At 37.2% G+C, this 13253-nt stretch overlaps 1 protein-coding gene across 9 annotated transcripts in view; it reads right to left on the reverse strand.

The window, feature by feature from the left end:
- EYA1 (EYA transcriptional coactivator and phosphatase 1) overlaps window positions 1–13253 on the reverse strand; it is a 104209-nt gene that overhangs the window by 38005 nt on the left and 52951 nt on the right. For 8 of the 9 annotated variants that reach the window (XM_018562327.1, XM_018562326.1, XM_018562323.1 and 5 more), the window contains one exon: window positions 9112–9201. The exons of the other annotated variant lie outside the window; for it this stretch is intronic. In XM_018562327.1, the coding sequence (XP_018417829.1) occupies window positions 9112–9201 (90 nt within the window). The remainder of the gene's footprint in view (window positions 1–9111; window positions 9202–13253) is intronic. 9 annotated transcript variants of the gene reach the window in all.

Genomic DNA, 13253 nt, shown 5'->3' on the forward strand with positions numbered 1-13253 from the left:
ATTCCTATTGGCTATTTCAATTTGCAATAGCCAATAGTAAACTAGCATTGTACGCACCCTCTGCTGATGGACCTGATGGAGAACTGCAGCAGAGGGCGGGTACAATGCTAGTTTACTATTGGCTATTGCAAATTGAAATAGCAAATAGGAATCTAGCAATGCATTCCAATGGGCAAAAACTATTTTTTTTTCTATTCTGACACAGCTCCGTGTCAGACTAAAAAAAAAAAAAGAAACAGCAGTGTTTCTCTCCTTGGCGGCCGGAAGCAGGAGACTCCCGGAGCGCCAGGGAGAGTTTGCTGTTTGGAGATCAGTGTCCCTGGTTAGCTGGTAACCAGGGACGCTGATCTCTCTGCAAGTGGCCAGCCGCTCGGCCAGCTTCGGCTTTCAGCACGGCTCAGCCGAGCCGATGCATATGCGTTCGGCTCGACTATGTTCGGGAGCTGTACGGCTATAGTGAATAGCCGTACAGCACCCCTTCGGTTGTACTGAACCGAAGGGGTCCTGGGGCCCAAGCTAGCCGAAGGATCGGCCGAAGCTACGGCTAGATCCTTCGGCAGCTTTGTGAATAGACCCCTGTGTAAGTTTATATCTGGATGGTTATATATCCAGTCTTCGGTTACACTAATCACATTCATTTAGTGTATATGCTATCTGTGATACACTATTTTTCACTTTTTGTTTTGCACAATCTTTATTATTATTAAGTTGTGTATATAAATATTTTTTTTATAGATTTGCAGTTAATATTAGTTATATTAGGGTATTTAGCGCTGCACAATCGCTATTCATAATTTAGGACTTGTATGTCTGTATTGTGGCAGCTTCGACTCGAACATAGCCTGTTCTAACATTCGCTGAACGCTGAACATTGCGGGATGTTCGCGGTCTGTTCAGAACATCCCACAATGCACTGTAATTGGTTACAGTCTTGCACCGGACCACAGGTCAGGTGCAAGACTGTGCCAATCAGGGCTCAGTACACATTTAGAGCCATGATTGGGCAAAGTCATGATGACTCTGCCCAATCATGTCTCACAGCTAAGTCCCTGCAGCACACTATATCAGGCTGCTGACACCGCGGCTCTATGTAGTGTGTTGTAGGAGATAAAGAGAAAGAGAGTTTTGGTAGAGTTAGTGACAGCAGATTTATTGAGAGAGATAGAGAGTTATAGCAGGGTTATAGAGAGTTATAGATAGTTATAGCAGAGTTTATAGAGAGTTATATCAGAGTTAGATATATATTAGAGTTCTATATATTAGAGCTCTATATATCAGACTTCTGTATATATTAAATTACATAAACAGGCAGTGAAAGGGGACCCCCCAGGTACCATATTTAATGGAATTTTTTATTTTTTATGTTTCATTTTAAGTGATGTTAAATCACTGCTCCTTTAAAAATTTTATTTGTTAAAAGTGTTTTTTTCATTGATACATGTCCCCCAGGGCAGTACCCGGATCCCCATACACTTTTTATGGCAAATAAATTGCATATAAGGCTTCAAAATGGACACATTTCATTTTCTGAGTTCTACCCACATAGACTTACATTGAGTTCTAAGTTCGAATTAGAACTTTTTCCATGTTCGAAAGTTCGAATTAGAACTGAACACTGGGGTGTTCGGCTCATTCCTAGTCCTGAACCTCTTCCTTCTTCCAAAAATATGCTATTATGTTTTTTTGACAATAATAAGTCTTGTGCTAAGGCTTCCTAGTTTACAGAAGTACTAGCCTATTGGTGAGGTCTGCTGGGTTGCATCAAGTCAGCAAAGAAATTAATAAAGCTCATTCCCATCTTTCACAAACACATGAGGAAGAGTGACCCTCTTCCAAAATTGCTACGTCTTTGTATCGGGGAGTAAAGTCTAATTTCTTAACTTAACTGATGCTGTTTATTGGGTAGAGATGATGTTTTTATTAATAACTTTCTTAATAAGTAATAATTATAATAATAGTTATTATTCTGAACAATGTGCTTATATTAGCCCTCAGACAAGAGTGAAACATTACCAATAGCTATACAGAATAAATCTCTTCATCTATAAATAAATTGCTCTATTATGTATGCCTTTGAGGAGTATTAATATCAGGACACAGGATAAGGAGTCCAGCGTTTGTATCTGGGCACGTACATTACTTAAGACAACTCTTGTAATGTGTGTGACATTTTGAAGTATTCTACGAGACCTACTACAGTGAAAAGCAGAACAATGCATTATCAATCATTATTATTAATATACCAAAATATAAGGGTCTGCTCAGTCATTTCTTTCAATGTTTTAAATACCCAGGTGGACTAATATGTCCTTTCTCAAAGCATTTTTGGGTGTTGATTTACTACAGGCAAATAGGCTGATCACTTTGGAAAGGAATTTCCTTTTTGTAAGAGAATTTTCCCTTAGCTTAGTGAGTGTGGTGAAGCTCTTCTGACTTCTATCATCCAATCATTTGCATGCAAAAATACAGTTTTATTTCTTCTTGCATGTGATGGAGTTTTTTTTGCAATGTGAATTTTCACCAGATTCACTAAGCTAAGGGAAAATTCCCTTCCAAAGTGTACATTCCCTTGTAAAGTGAAAGCCCATTTGCCTTTAGTAAATCAACCACTTTGTCTCATAATGATAAATACATTGGAATACATTGGAACTGATTTCTGCAAGTGCTTTTTAATGTTACAATCACTTATAAACATCTGTCCCATTCCAAGTACAGCTTATCTGCTTGGTAAAAGAAGCAGCACAAATTGTCCTATTACAACAAAGTAATAACAAAATCACAGGTTAGACCAAGCAGGAATGTGTATGAAAGGCCAGCTAAATGTGTGAAATGTGGCCTATTCTATATGTGTTGCCGTGAGAAGAGTGATTTTGGCTCAAGTTATTGGGTTGCTGGTCTAGGTTTATGAGGAAATAAAAGGAACTCAGCTTTAAGTCAGCTTTTGCACATCTGTATTACTGCACTTTGATGTGGCATAGCAGCAAGTTAGGAAAAAAATCCAAGGGCTATGTTTACGTCAGTTCTTGTTTGCCAAAACAGTAGGTGAGTCCAATAAGTAGGCCAATTGTTATACATCAGCCTACTGAAGAAAGTTGAATTTAGGCATGTACAATGCTAATATGGTGGATGTAACCAGAACATTGTTTCTATGGATGTTGTATTTCACACAATATTGGATTTTTCTGTATTCCTTTTTTTGTCCATAGCATTAGGTGTAATAAATAATGTGTAAATCATGACAAAGGAAAAATAAAAGGTATAAAAATTACACCCTTCCGCAGAGGCCTTAACAAGAAGCATAATTATCCCTAGTTTCACAAAAGATCCTCAATGAGATCTGAAATTTATATTCACTTGTCTGCAAATAGGATTCTTATGCGTGTGTTCAGTTTTGTGAATTGAGACTGAGCTGAGGGCTTCTTTCATTTTCTTCACCCAGAACTCAGAAGTACTCATCACGGTCTCACTCTGCAACCTGACTGTCACATGGAATGCTGACAACAGATCAATTGTTTGCTTTTATCAGGCTATCCATGGCCAATGACCTAGGTTCCATCAATAAATACAGTTTCAGTTTACTGATTCAGCATTGTTTGGGTTATTGTTGTAGTTATGGTTATTCCACACAAATGTATAATTATCCTAACGTATAAAAGTCTGTTTAGTAATTTCTTAAATAGTGTTGCTTTGGATATAAAATACTAAATACTACAATACTAAATATAAAATACTAAATACTAAAGAAATAGCTTTGTTCATAGGCTCACAAATGCTGTGACTGCATAAAACATCTAGGGGTCTATTTATCAATGTTTTCACTCAAGGTTCACACAACGTTTACCCAAGGTTCACCCATGTTTGAATGGAACCTTACATAAAAAGGTGAATCTTGGGTGAAAGTTGTCTAAATTTTGGGCAGAAAAAAAGATAAATAGACTGTCAAGTGGAATTCTTTGCGCCCCGCTTCCTTAGCACGTGTTTGATTTGAACATACTTTAACTGTCATCAGTTCCTAAAACTACAATTATACACACACAGGCTTAAAAAAACTGATATAGTTGATATACTTGATATATAAGCTGACTTAAACAATAAAGCTGTGAATACAATTTTCAAATGTGTCAGAAAACATTTTGCAGCTAAAGTCAGTTGATATAGAACTGAGAACAAATAGACATATATGTTACTGGACTATCTTTCAATATAGTATTATTCAGTATTATCTTTCCAAATGGAAAGATAATACTGCAGCCAGCTTGCCATGGGTGATATCATAAAAAATAGGTTATACTCAGCTATACAGCAAATGTTAATACAACGTGAAATACCATAAAATCAGTCATGTGAACAGTGAAGTCATGGTATGGAATAGTTTATTACTTTAAATAGCTTGTTTATATGAAGAAAATGTGTGTTTTACATTCATAGGCCTCTTTCTCATTCAGAAAAAGTGACCTTAATCACAAGTGAATACAAAAAAGAAGAGATCACCAGCTGGTCAAAGTCAGCTGTAAAATTTATTATATTAAACTTTGTAAAGTTTGCCGTATGTTTATATGGTTTTCATCACTATGTGTTTTATTTTCTTTTACCTGTTTATCTTTGTTGAATGTTAGAAAATCCCATTAGCTGCTGAAATGGGCATGTAAATCATTAGCAAGATGTTCCATTGATGCATTTATTATGTTGGTGGTGACAAAGAAAAGGCTGCATTTCAGCAAGGCAGCAGCAGTTGGCTTATTAGAGGAAAGAACTATAAAAGATTAACACTGCTAAACAGTGCCACATGTTCCTATCTCTCATAAAAAAATGAAAGGTGTCACCTTATTGTACTTGTATTACTGAAAAGAATCCATAAATGGTACAATAGTTAAAAGAAGTTGCTAATCTCAAATCCAGATCCAAATGTTCAGGGCCCTTACTGGAGACAACAGACACATATACTGTATATAATACGTATCATCATTCAACTTTATTTTCCACCATGTCCATTCATAATAACAGGTTTCAGTTGATGAGGGTGCTCTCCGCACACCTTACAGCAATCCCGGCCAGTAAGAATGATGGTGCTTGTAGTGACTACAACGGATGGCACCGTGCAAAGTACAAAATGAAAAAGCAGGTCACCAGCACTCAAATTATTTAAATAGATATGTCCTTTTTAAGCGGCCCCGAAACATCGGCTTTTGTTGATTGTCGTGACATAATTGTCCATTAAAAAGGACAGATCTATTTAAATAATTTGAGTGCTGGTGACCTGCTTTTTCATTCATAATAACAGACATTAACTAGCTAGAGGAGCTATTTTCACTAAATACAGGAGACTTGACTCAGTTGCTCCTAATCAGAGGATTCCTTGAATCCTACAGGATATGTGGCTTTCAATGAACACAGGCATTGAAGTAAGCTTCGAATGTCAGCCAAGAAGGTATGGCTGGCTGTCTTCTACAAAAAACTGATCAACTTCTGCATTTCACATTTTTTTTGGTGAGCTCTGGCTCTTGCAGTCCTGCTTTTACTCTTGTCTTTATTAATAGTTGTTTAGCTTTTAGTAGTCTCTAAGGCAAGCTCAGCCATATAAATATGGAATTCAGCAGACCATCAGTCTAAAGGTCCCCACACACCTTATGATAATCGTACGATAATTGCGGGAAATCCCGCGATCGTACGATTATCGTAAGGTGTGTGGAAGCCATGCGACCTCTACTACTGTAAGGTCGCACGACTTTTAACTTACGGACATGTACGACATGTTTTAACTTTAACTTACGGACATGTACGATGTTCGGCGGGTTTGTGGCATGTCCGTACGATTAAAGCCGTACGGGCCGGTGTGCGCAAGCGCACACTGCCCGTTCGGCATTGCGGTCATCGGAAGCCCGACCCTCAGGGGGCGTGGCTTGCGATCATCGCAAGTACGATCTGCCTATGCAAGATAGGCAGATCGTACGTTTTTTTAAGTACCTTACAACCATCGCAAGACAAAAGTCTTGCGATGGTTGTAAGGTGTGTGCCCAGCCTAGTCCAAAGTCAGACACAAGTTGTGCAGACACAATCTGACTGCTGAAAGATTATTTTTACAAATAGTGAATCATCAGTTGGGGAAAGGAGGGGGTGCTTGGCACTAATAGACATATTATTTGTTGTCTGATCTGCTTGAAATCATCAGAATCAAATGAAAGTTATTTTGTGTTTATGGGTGCCATTAAGCGTTAGCAGCCATAGATAATGTTTTTGTACTTGACAGTAACAGAAGTGGTTAAAAAAGTTTGGTGTGTCTTTGTATTTCTTAAGATGATACCATCACTTTTTTTTAACATTGCCTGTTTTAAAACACCTTTATTATTTTCATTAATTATTAAAATAATTAATTTTGTCTTGATATCTATATGTACTTTTCTGCTTAATTTATATAAATAGGCAGTGATGTCACACAGTCTAGAAGCAAAATGTAGTTAATTTCTGTTATCAACTAGCTACATAATAACACATTAGCAACTGTGGGGCAGATCTAGTAAAGTAGGGTATACACTGTTAGAACTTCATATGAAGGAGATTGATTTTGGAATGTTCTTTCAACTTTCTAATAGCTGGTGGGGTCAAATCAATAATTTATTTTGACTGCAGTAATTAAAAAATTAGAAGGAGCATAGCGGAAATTTTTTCTTTATCGAAGGAAATTCTAACAGTGAATGTGGTATTGGTTTGGGAGACTCCCATTCTTTCCAAAATCAAATGTTAAATGGAAACGAAAATCAAACAAGTCTTCGAACGACAATCTCCAAGTCTCTGATGGTATTATCGAATGTTCCAACAAAATCTTTTTTTACAAACGGTCTACCCATGTATATCCTACGTAAAGGAGACATTTCACACTTGCCTGTCATTACCTAATCAGACCCACAACAATTAATAAAAAACAACAAATACCTCTGATGTTAATTGGGTTAATATCCTTCACATTTGCCTACTGATTGTTGACAAGTTAGAATTTACATTTGATCTAATTCAGCACTTTTTAAAATTTTATGTTTTCAGTTATAAATGTCAATCCTAGACTTTGACATAGACCTCAAATTCAGCATAGTGTAGGAAAGCTCAGATTTAGCACACAACGCTTTTTCTAACTTGACCTAACTGACATCCTATCAACACAAAGTATAACCAACAGAAACCAATCAGAAAATGATTTGATTTTTTCTGGGTTGGTGAAATGGCAGCAGCAATTTGACTGACTGCTGAAGTTTTCAGAGGTGCCTTCATGTACTGTACTAGACTTCTTTTGTTACTAAATAATTTGTGACAAGTTCACCACATTAAAACAAATTTAACTCGACATATAACTTTTCCTTTACCAAATTGCCATTTACATTGGGGTCATTCCTTTAAGTGCAATAATTGAAAGCTAAACAGAAAATAAAATGACTTAATCAAAGATACCCTTATTAAGAGAAACACAGGCCCACATAACAGGAGAGCAGTTAGTGGTTTGTATTTTCCAAGACAAATAAAGTAGAAAAAAAATTGAAATGCTAGTGACATAGGAATAATTCCTAATTTGATTGCAATATAAGTTGCCAATTCATCTGTGCCGAGTTGCTCTTGAGGCAGATGAAAAGAAATCAAAATATGGGACAGATGTTGAAGAAACCACACTGCAAGCCTGTCACATACTGGCATTTTCTAATGATTTTGGCTCATCCATTAAATAAGGCACATTTTGCCTGATTTTGAAAGAGGAAACATCAGGGAATATTTAAAGGCCAATTGCCGCCAATTAACTTTGATCAGGAGAAGATGTATTCAAACCTTTCAGATTCCTTCTCCTGTCTGAAATAACATACATTTCCAAAATCCAGCAAAACAGCAAGCCGATGATTAATGCCTGTTGGCAGCCCTGCCACAAGCTTGCTTAACGACGGGGTTTTAAATAAACAGCTGTCTATACCCCAGCGAAACTGAATGTGGCTTGTTTCTTGTATTACTGTAACAGTACAGGAAAAAGTGTCTTTCATAATGAAATTAGTTTGTTAGGGTAATATGCCCATCATTCTGTGGCTATGGAGGGAGGGGGAGAAACATTAACTTACATATTAATCAGTATATAATAGACTACATACAACCAGTAATTTATTTTCAAGCACTAAATGGGAAAAAAGCAAAAAGCCCCCATGCCAATATTGTGTCTGTAACTGTTATAACTCTACTCTTCCTTCAGACCATAATAAAGGTGCCACATTCTCTTGCAGCTGTACACCCTAATCATTGGTTCATTCCACCTTATGGACAACAGTTAATACTGGTGGGGATTTCTCACCATTGGAGCCTACAATATGCCTTCAGCTATAAAGGTACATTCCAAAGCTTCTTGGATACCTTAGATACTTTATATTTGTGGGGCCTGGCCCCCTCTAAAACTGACTGAGCCTGAAGAAGCTTTGGAATGTACCTTTATTGCTGAAGGCTGGAATAGAGTTAATAGAAAATCTGGCCTCTTTTGAAACCTCTCTCACTTTGTAGTTTCCTGCTTTGACTTGGGGGTTGTCTTGCTCTCTGCCCCATTTCTATTGATCCCTCCCCGTCCGCGCCCATGATTGAGTGTTGGTCAGTGGTGAATCCAGCCATCTTTACAGACTATTGTAAGTTTATTGAATTAAACAAACTGTACTAAATATTCAAATGCATTTGCATAGGAAAACTATGAACTCTTTGTAAATAAAAAATATGATTTTCTTGTAGAAAGACAGTAGCCTTTTTCCTGAAGAAGCGGATCTCTGTGAAACGCGTTGAAATCTGTTTTCCTCCCACGGGACTACAAATTAAATTAAGAAGCTGATATCCAGCAAATTGCAACAAGTATTATAAAATAGATAAAAATGTGGGAGGATGCGGCTACATCCTATGGTCTTTTTTAGGCAATTCTGTTTGTCTTTCTTTTTTTTTTAAACATGCGTTTTAAATATATTTATAAATACAAATTGTTATACTTTATATAAAAACTAAATATGTTTTGTGTGATCCTTGAAGTACCTTAAAAGTCCAAACTCCTTTTTTTTCCTATTCTACATAAGTACTAAACACATCAAACAAACCAAAAGAAACTGTACTCACTTCCAAATCATTGAAAAATAAGTGTGTATCGGCCAAGTTGAAAATCATTTCTTCCATTCGAAGTCCAAGTGATACTGAGGTTGGTGGATCCTTTATAGAGACAAGAAGTAAAAAAATGATTAAACTCAAATTCAACAACCAAATAAATAAATGATCAAATTTGTATGTTATTATATGTGATTCTGAGGTGCAATTAGAACGGATGATTTTACCACTATTCAGAACAGGTTTGTCAAGCTCAAATGAAAGAGAGAGCCAAACTGAATAGTACATTTCTGCAGCAGGGGGGGCCTATGGTTGTCAGTCACACCTGTGTTTTAGCATGCCTTAATGCATGTGCAGAAGTTTGCCATTGTTTTTAATAGGTGTGTAAAAAATTATGAGCTCACTGTTGGCAGCAATATCAAGTAGCTGACATGGAAGGTGCAAAGCTGCACCACACAGCAACGACCAAGAAGGCAGTGAAAGTTTTGTCATGTCATTAAAACATGATGAAATGTGGTCTCTTGTTGGCCAGCCAGGTATAACTCTTACCAAAGCTGCATGCTTCAGTTTTGTAGAAAAGCAGTAATAGGAGTAGATCACGAACACAGAAGGGTTGTGACATCTAAAAGCAGTCTTATTGGGGTCTAAGAGACCTAATGCCTGAAGCTGGCATCAGATATCAGATCAGGTCAGAACATCCGTTTGGTAAACTTTAGAGAACAGAAGACCAGGTGGTAGCCTTGTAAATTTGAGAAACAGTGTGCTTTGAGGGAAATGGTGGAATCTTATGCTTATGACCATAAGCACGCATGATGATTTGTCTAACCCATAAATTGTGGAGTTAGCAACTGGTTCCTCTTTAGAGGGACCATAAGGAATGACAAAAAAGTAGTTGGTCTTCCGAAACTAGGAAGAAGAAAACTTGCACGGCCCGAACTACATGTAGACATCAAAGAGAAATATCCTTATGGTGTATAGGAGCTATATAGAGACACAGAAGAACAATGATCTGGCTGAGGTGAAATACCAAAACTACTTTAGGAAGGAAATACACTGCATTCAGTTTCTCAGCAGACCTCTGATTTTCACAATAAACTTAAAACTGCAGTGTTTTATAACATACACACACACACACACACACACACACACACACACATATAATTTGATTTTCAGCCACAAATAGGCAAATCGTGTTGTCAACTGTTGCTAGGTCACAGCACTAACCACATGGTCATCAGAGTTTTCTGGAACCGGCCCTGCTGCTTTCTGCACAGGGAGGGTTATTCAATAGCCAAGACGCAGTGACACTCACCAATGGGAAGGGGGTGGGTGAGCCTGGAGATAATTAAGTCACTACTCCCTCCAGTCTGTCTTCTCCTACACTGTAGCAATGGAATGTCCCTCCATGTCCTCACGTTCTATACACTATAGGAATGTGCAATGTGATGATGTATGGGACCTTAGACCACTGCAGCAGAGGGGGAGAGAGGCTCCAGGGACAGATCTAAAAGCAAGTTGGCTCATAAGATCAGAAGAGTATAACTTTTTTATATTCCTCCCTAGACACAAACGAGCACTTAATCCTTACAGTGCAGGGGCTGCCCCACTCCAAGGATTAATAATAACTATCCCTGGAGTTCTTCTTTAATACATGGGTGAGTATGAACCCCCCTGCTTTCCCCATAAGCAATTTATTTGATATGTTTGATAAGTACATAAAGTAGGGTAAAAAGTAGGGTAAACAGGTATTCCTTTATATAGTAAAACAAACCCAGTCGTTATTAAATACCACCAAAGTAAAGCTCTGTTTGTCTCAAAAAATTTAATGAAAATCATTTGAACATACTATTGTATGACTGAGTGTCAGTTAAACTGGCACAGCACTCAAAGCTAAAAAATGCCCTGGTAATAAAGGGGTATATATAAGCCAGCACTACTCACGTGGTTGAGCAGTAGTGGCATATTCTTCATGAACTTAGATAAGAAGTGTTGTCATAATATAAATCTTGATAATCTGAGGAATGAATGCAGTCATACTGACACTGTGGTAATTAAATTTACGTGGCAGGTTAGCGATATTCCCAGTTAATCAAAGATATCTGTAGAGAATCACCAGGGTTGTGTGACGCAGGCCACCCACATAGACTTAAGGTCTTTTGTTTGCGATTAACGTATAACACACTTTATGTTCTCTGCAGAAATTGCCGTATCAGCTGGCTCCTTACTGAGCTAATAAAATAAAAAACAGTGTCCAAAGCCGTGGTTTCTAAATACAATGCAGATGTCTGGCTTGTTTTCATTTGTATAACATTTTCATGATTTTTATACATAGAACACATGCACTGATCGCTACATATATTTGTTGGATTATGTATTTGGCAGTTGTTGAGAAAGAAAGCAAGAGTCTACAAATTTGTTTAGAATACCTCAAGTTTTTGTACATGGGAAACATGTCTTAGGGCATATGAATTCACAGCAATTTTTGGTTTGATTTAAATGCCTCCTGCTCTTAAGAAACAAAAACCCCTCAAAGCTTAAAGTTCCTACAATAACAGGAATTACAAAGTTTGTCAAACACTTGAGGTAATTAATACTAATGAGGGGATCTATCTCTAATTAACACACCTTCAACTGATATCTAACATTGGTCATTCAAAGTAATTTCAATCAATCAATCAATCAATCAATCAATCATTATGATACCTGCAGTTATACCTAAAGCACAGAGAAGTGGAAACTGCAAATAATTACCATGAAATAGGCTAAACAACTATGTTCTAAATGTAGGCAAAAGCATTCCCTGAACCATTTCTAAAAAAAACTCTGCCGCCAATAAAACACCAAATGCTGCAGTTTTGTATTTATTAAAAACAGACAAAAATATACATTTAAAATGCAACTAGTTTAAGTGGCTTAATGTTCTGGGTAAATGCAACACATACGGTTTTTTTCACAAAAGGGTGAAGAGTTTGGAGAAGGCTGGAAAAGTGAATATTCTAGGACAACATAGCTGAACTGGAAAGTGAATTGGAGAATTTTTCCAAATCAGTTATTTTGGCCTAGATTGTTCACTTCTCCTGCCTTCTCCAAACTCTTCATGCTTTAGTGAATAACCCTGATAGGCTAGGATAGAGAGACACTACAAGCCAATCAGGCTATAATGCAGTGCACAGTGGTATTAATCTACTGTATAGACAGCCTTATTGGGGAGGAGTGCAAATAGATGACCTACATCAGGGTTGTGCTGCTCCATCATAATCCAATCAGTAGGTAGACCAGGATTTGTAGATACAAAAACTGGCTATGCTTTCTGGAAGGGCACCTGGACCACAGTCTGGCTGAACTGAATTATACATCCGACAGGTGAGGCAGTTTACATATAAGCATTAAAACTCTGCATAAATGTGTTCTCCTTAAGTTCAGCTGTGATCTATTTCCAAGGTTTTGGTCAGGTATGTGACCACCATTGACAATTTGAAATTGTCATGAACTCACTGATGAAGTCATGGGAGACCATGATATACAGTACCCAATATTGGCTCTGTCAACAAATGAAATGTTCATAGCCTACTTATTTATTTACATCATTATTAGTATATTTATTAGTATACTAGATATTCCCATATAAATGCAACAAATTAGCAAATCATCTCCCCTGGTTTGCTGAACTCCAAACTACACACTGCAACCTCATTTTCTTTGGATCATATTTATGCAGCTAATTTTAGCTAACAGACGTCTGATCCTCGTATGATTCTTAGGCTACTGCCCAAATTGCCCCTATTTTAGTGCACCACTTGTGCCCAATTTGACCCTATAGTCCTATAGCTCTGATTGTTCCATTTTGCAAATCTTCGCTAATCCAGGTCAAGCAATTGGTTTAAGAAGCATAGCTAGCTGTAGACAAAGCAAAGTTGAGCCTGGATGTAATTTGTATAAAAGTATAGAATGTCCATGTTTAGTTTTAGCAATCACTGATTCCTTTTTAAATGCAGTTGCCAAGAATATATTTAACAAAACTAAGCTAATTGACACACAATGATTAGCAAAAATCCATCACTTCATTATTACAGTTTTGGCAAACCCCATCCTCAGCTTTAGGGATTTCACCATGTCACTGTAAAGCTGAACTCCAGGCACAAATATATATATATATA

Source organism: Nanorana parkeri, unplaced genomic scaffold (assembly GCF_000935625.1).
Source record: "Nanorana parkeri isolate BGI_ZX_2015 unplaced genomic scaffold, ASM93562v1 scaffold572, whole genome shotgun sequence".
Taxonomy (NCBI): Eukaryota; Metazoa; Chordata; class Amphibia; order Anura; family Dicroglossidae; genus Nanorana; species Nanorana parkeri.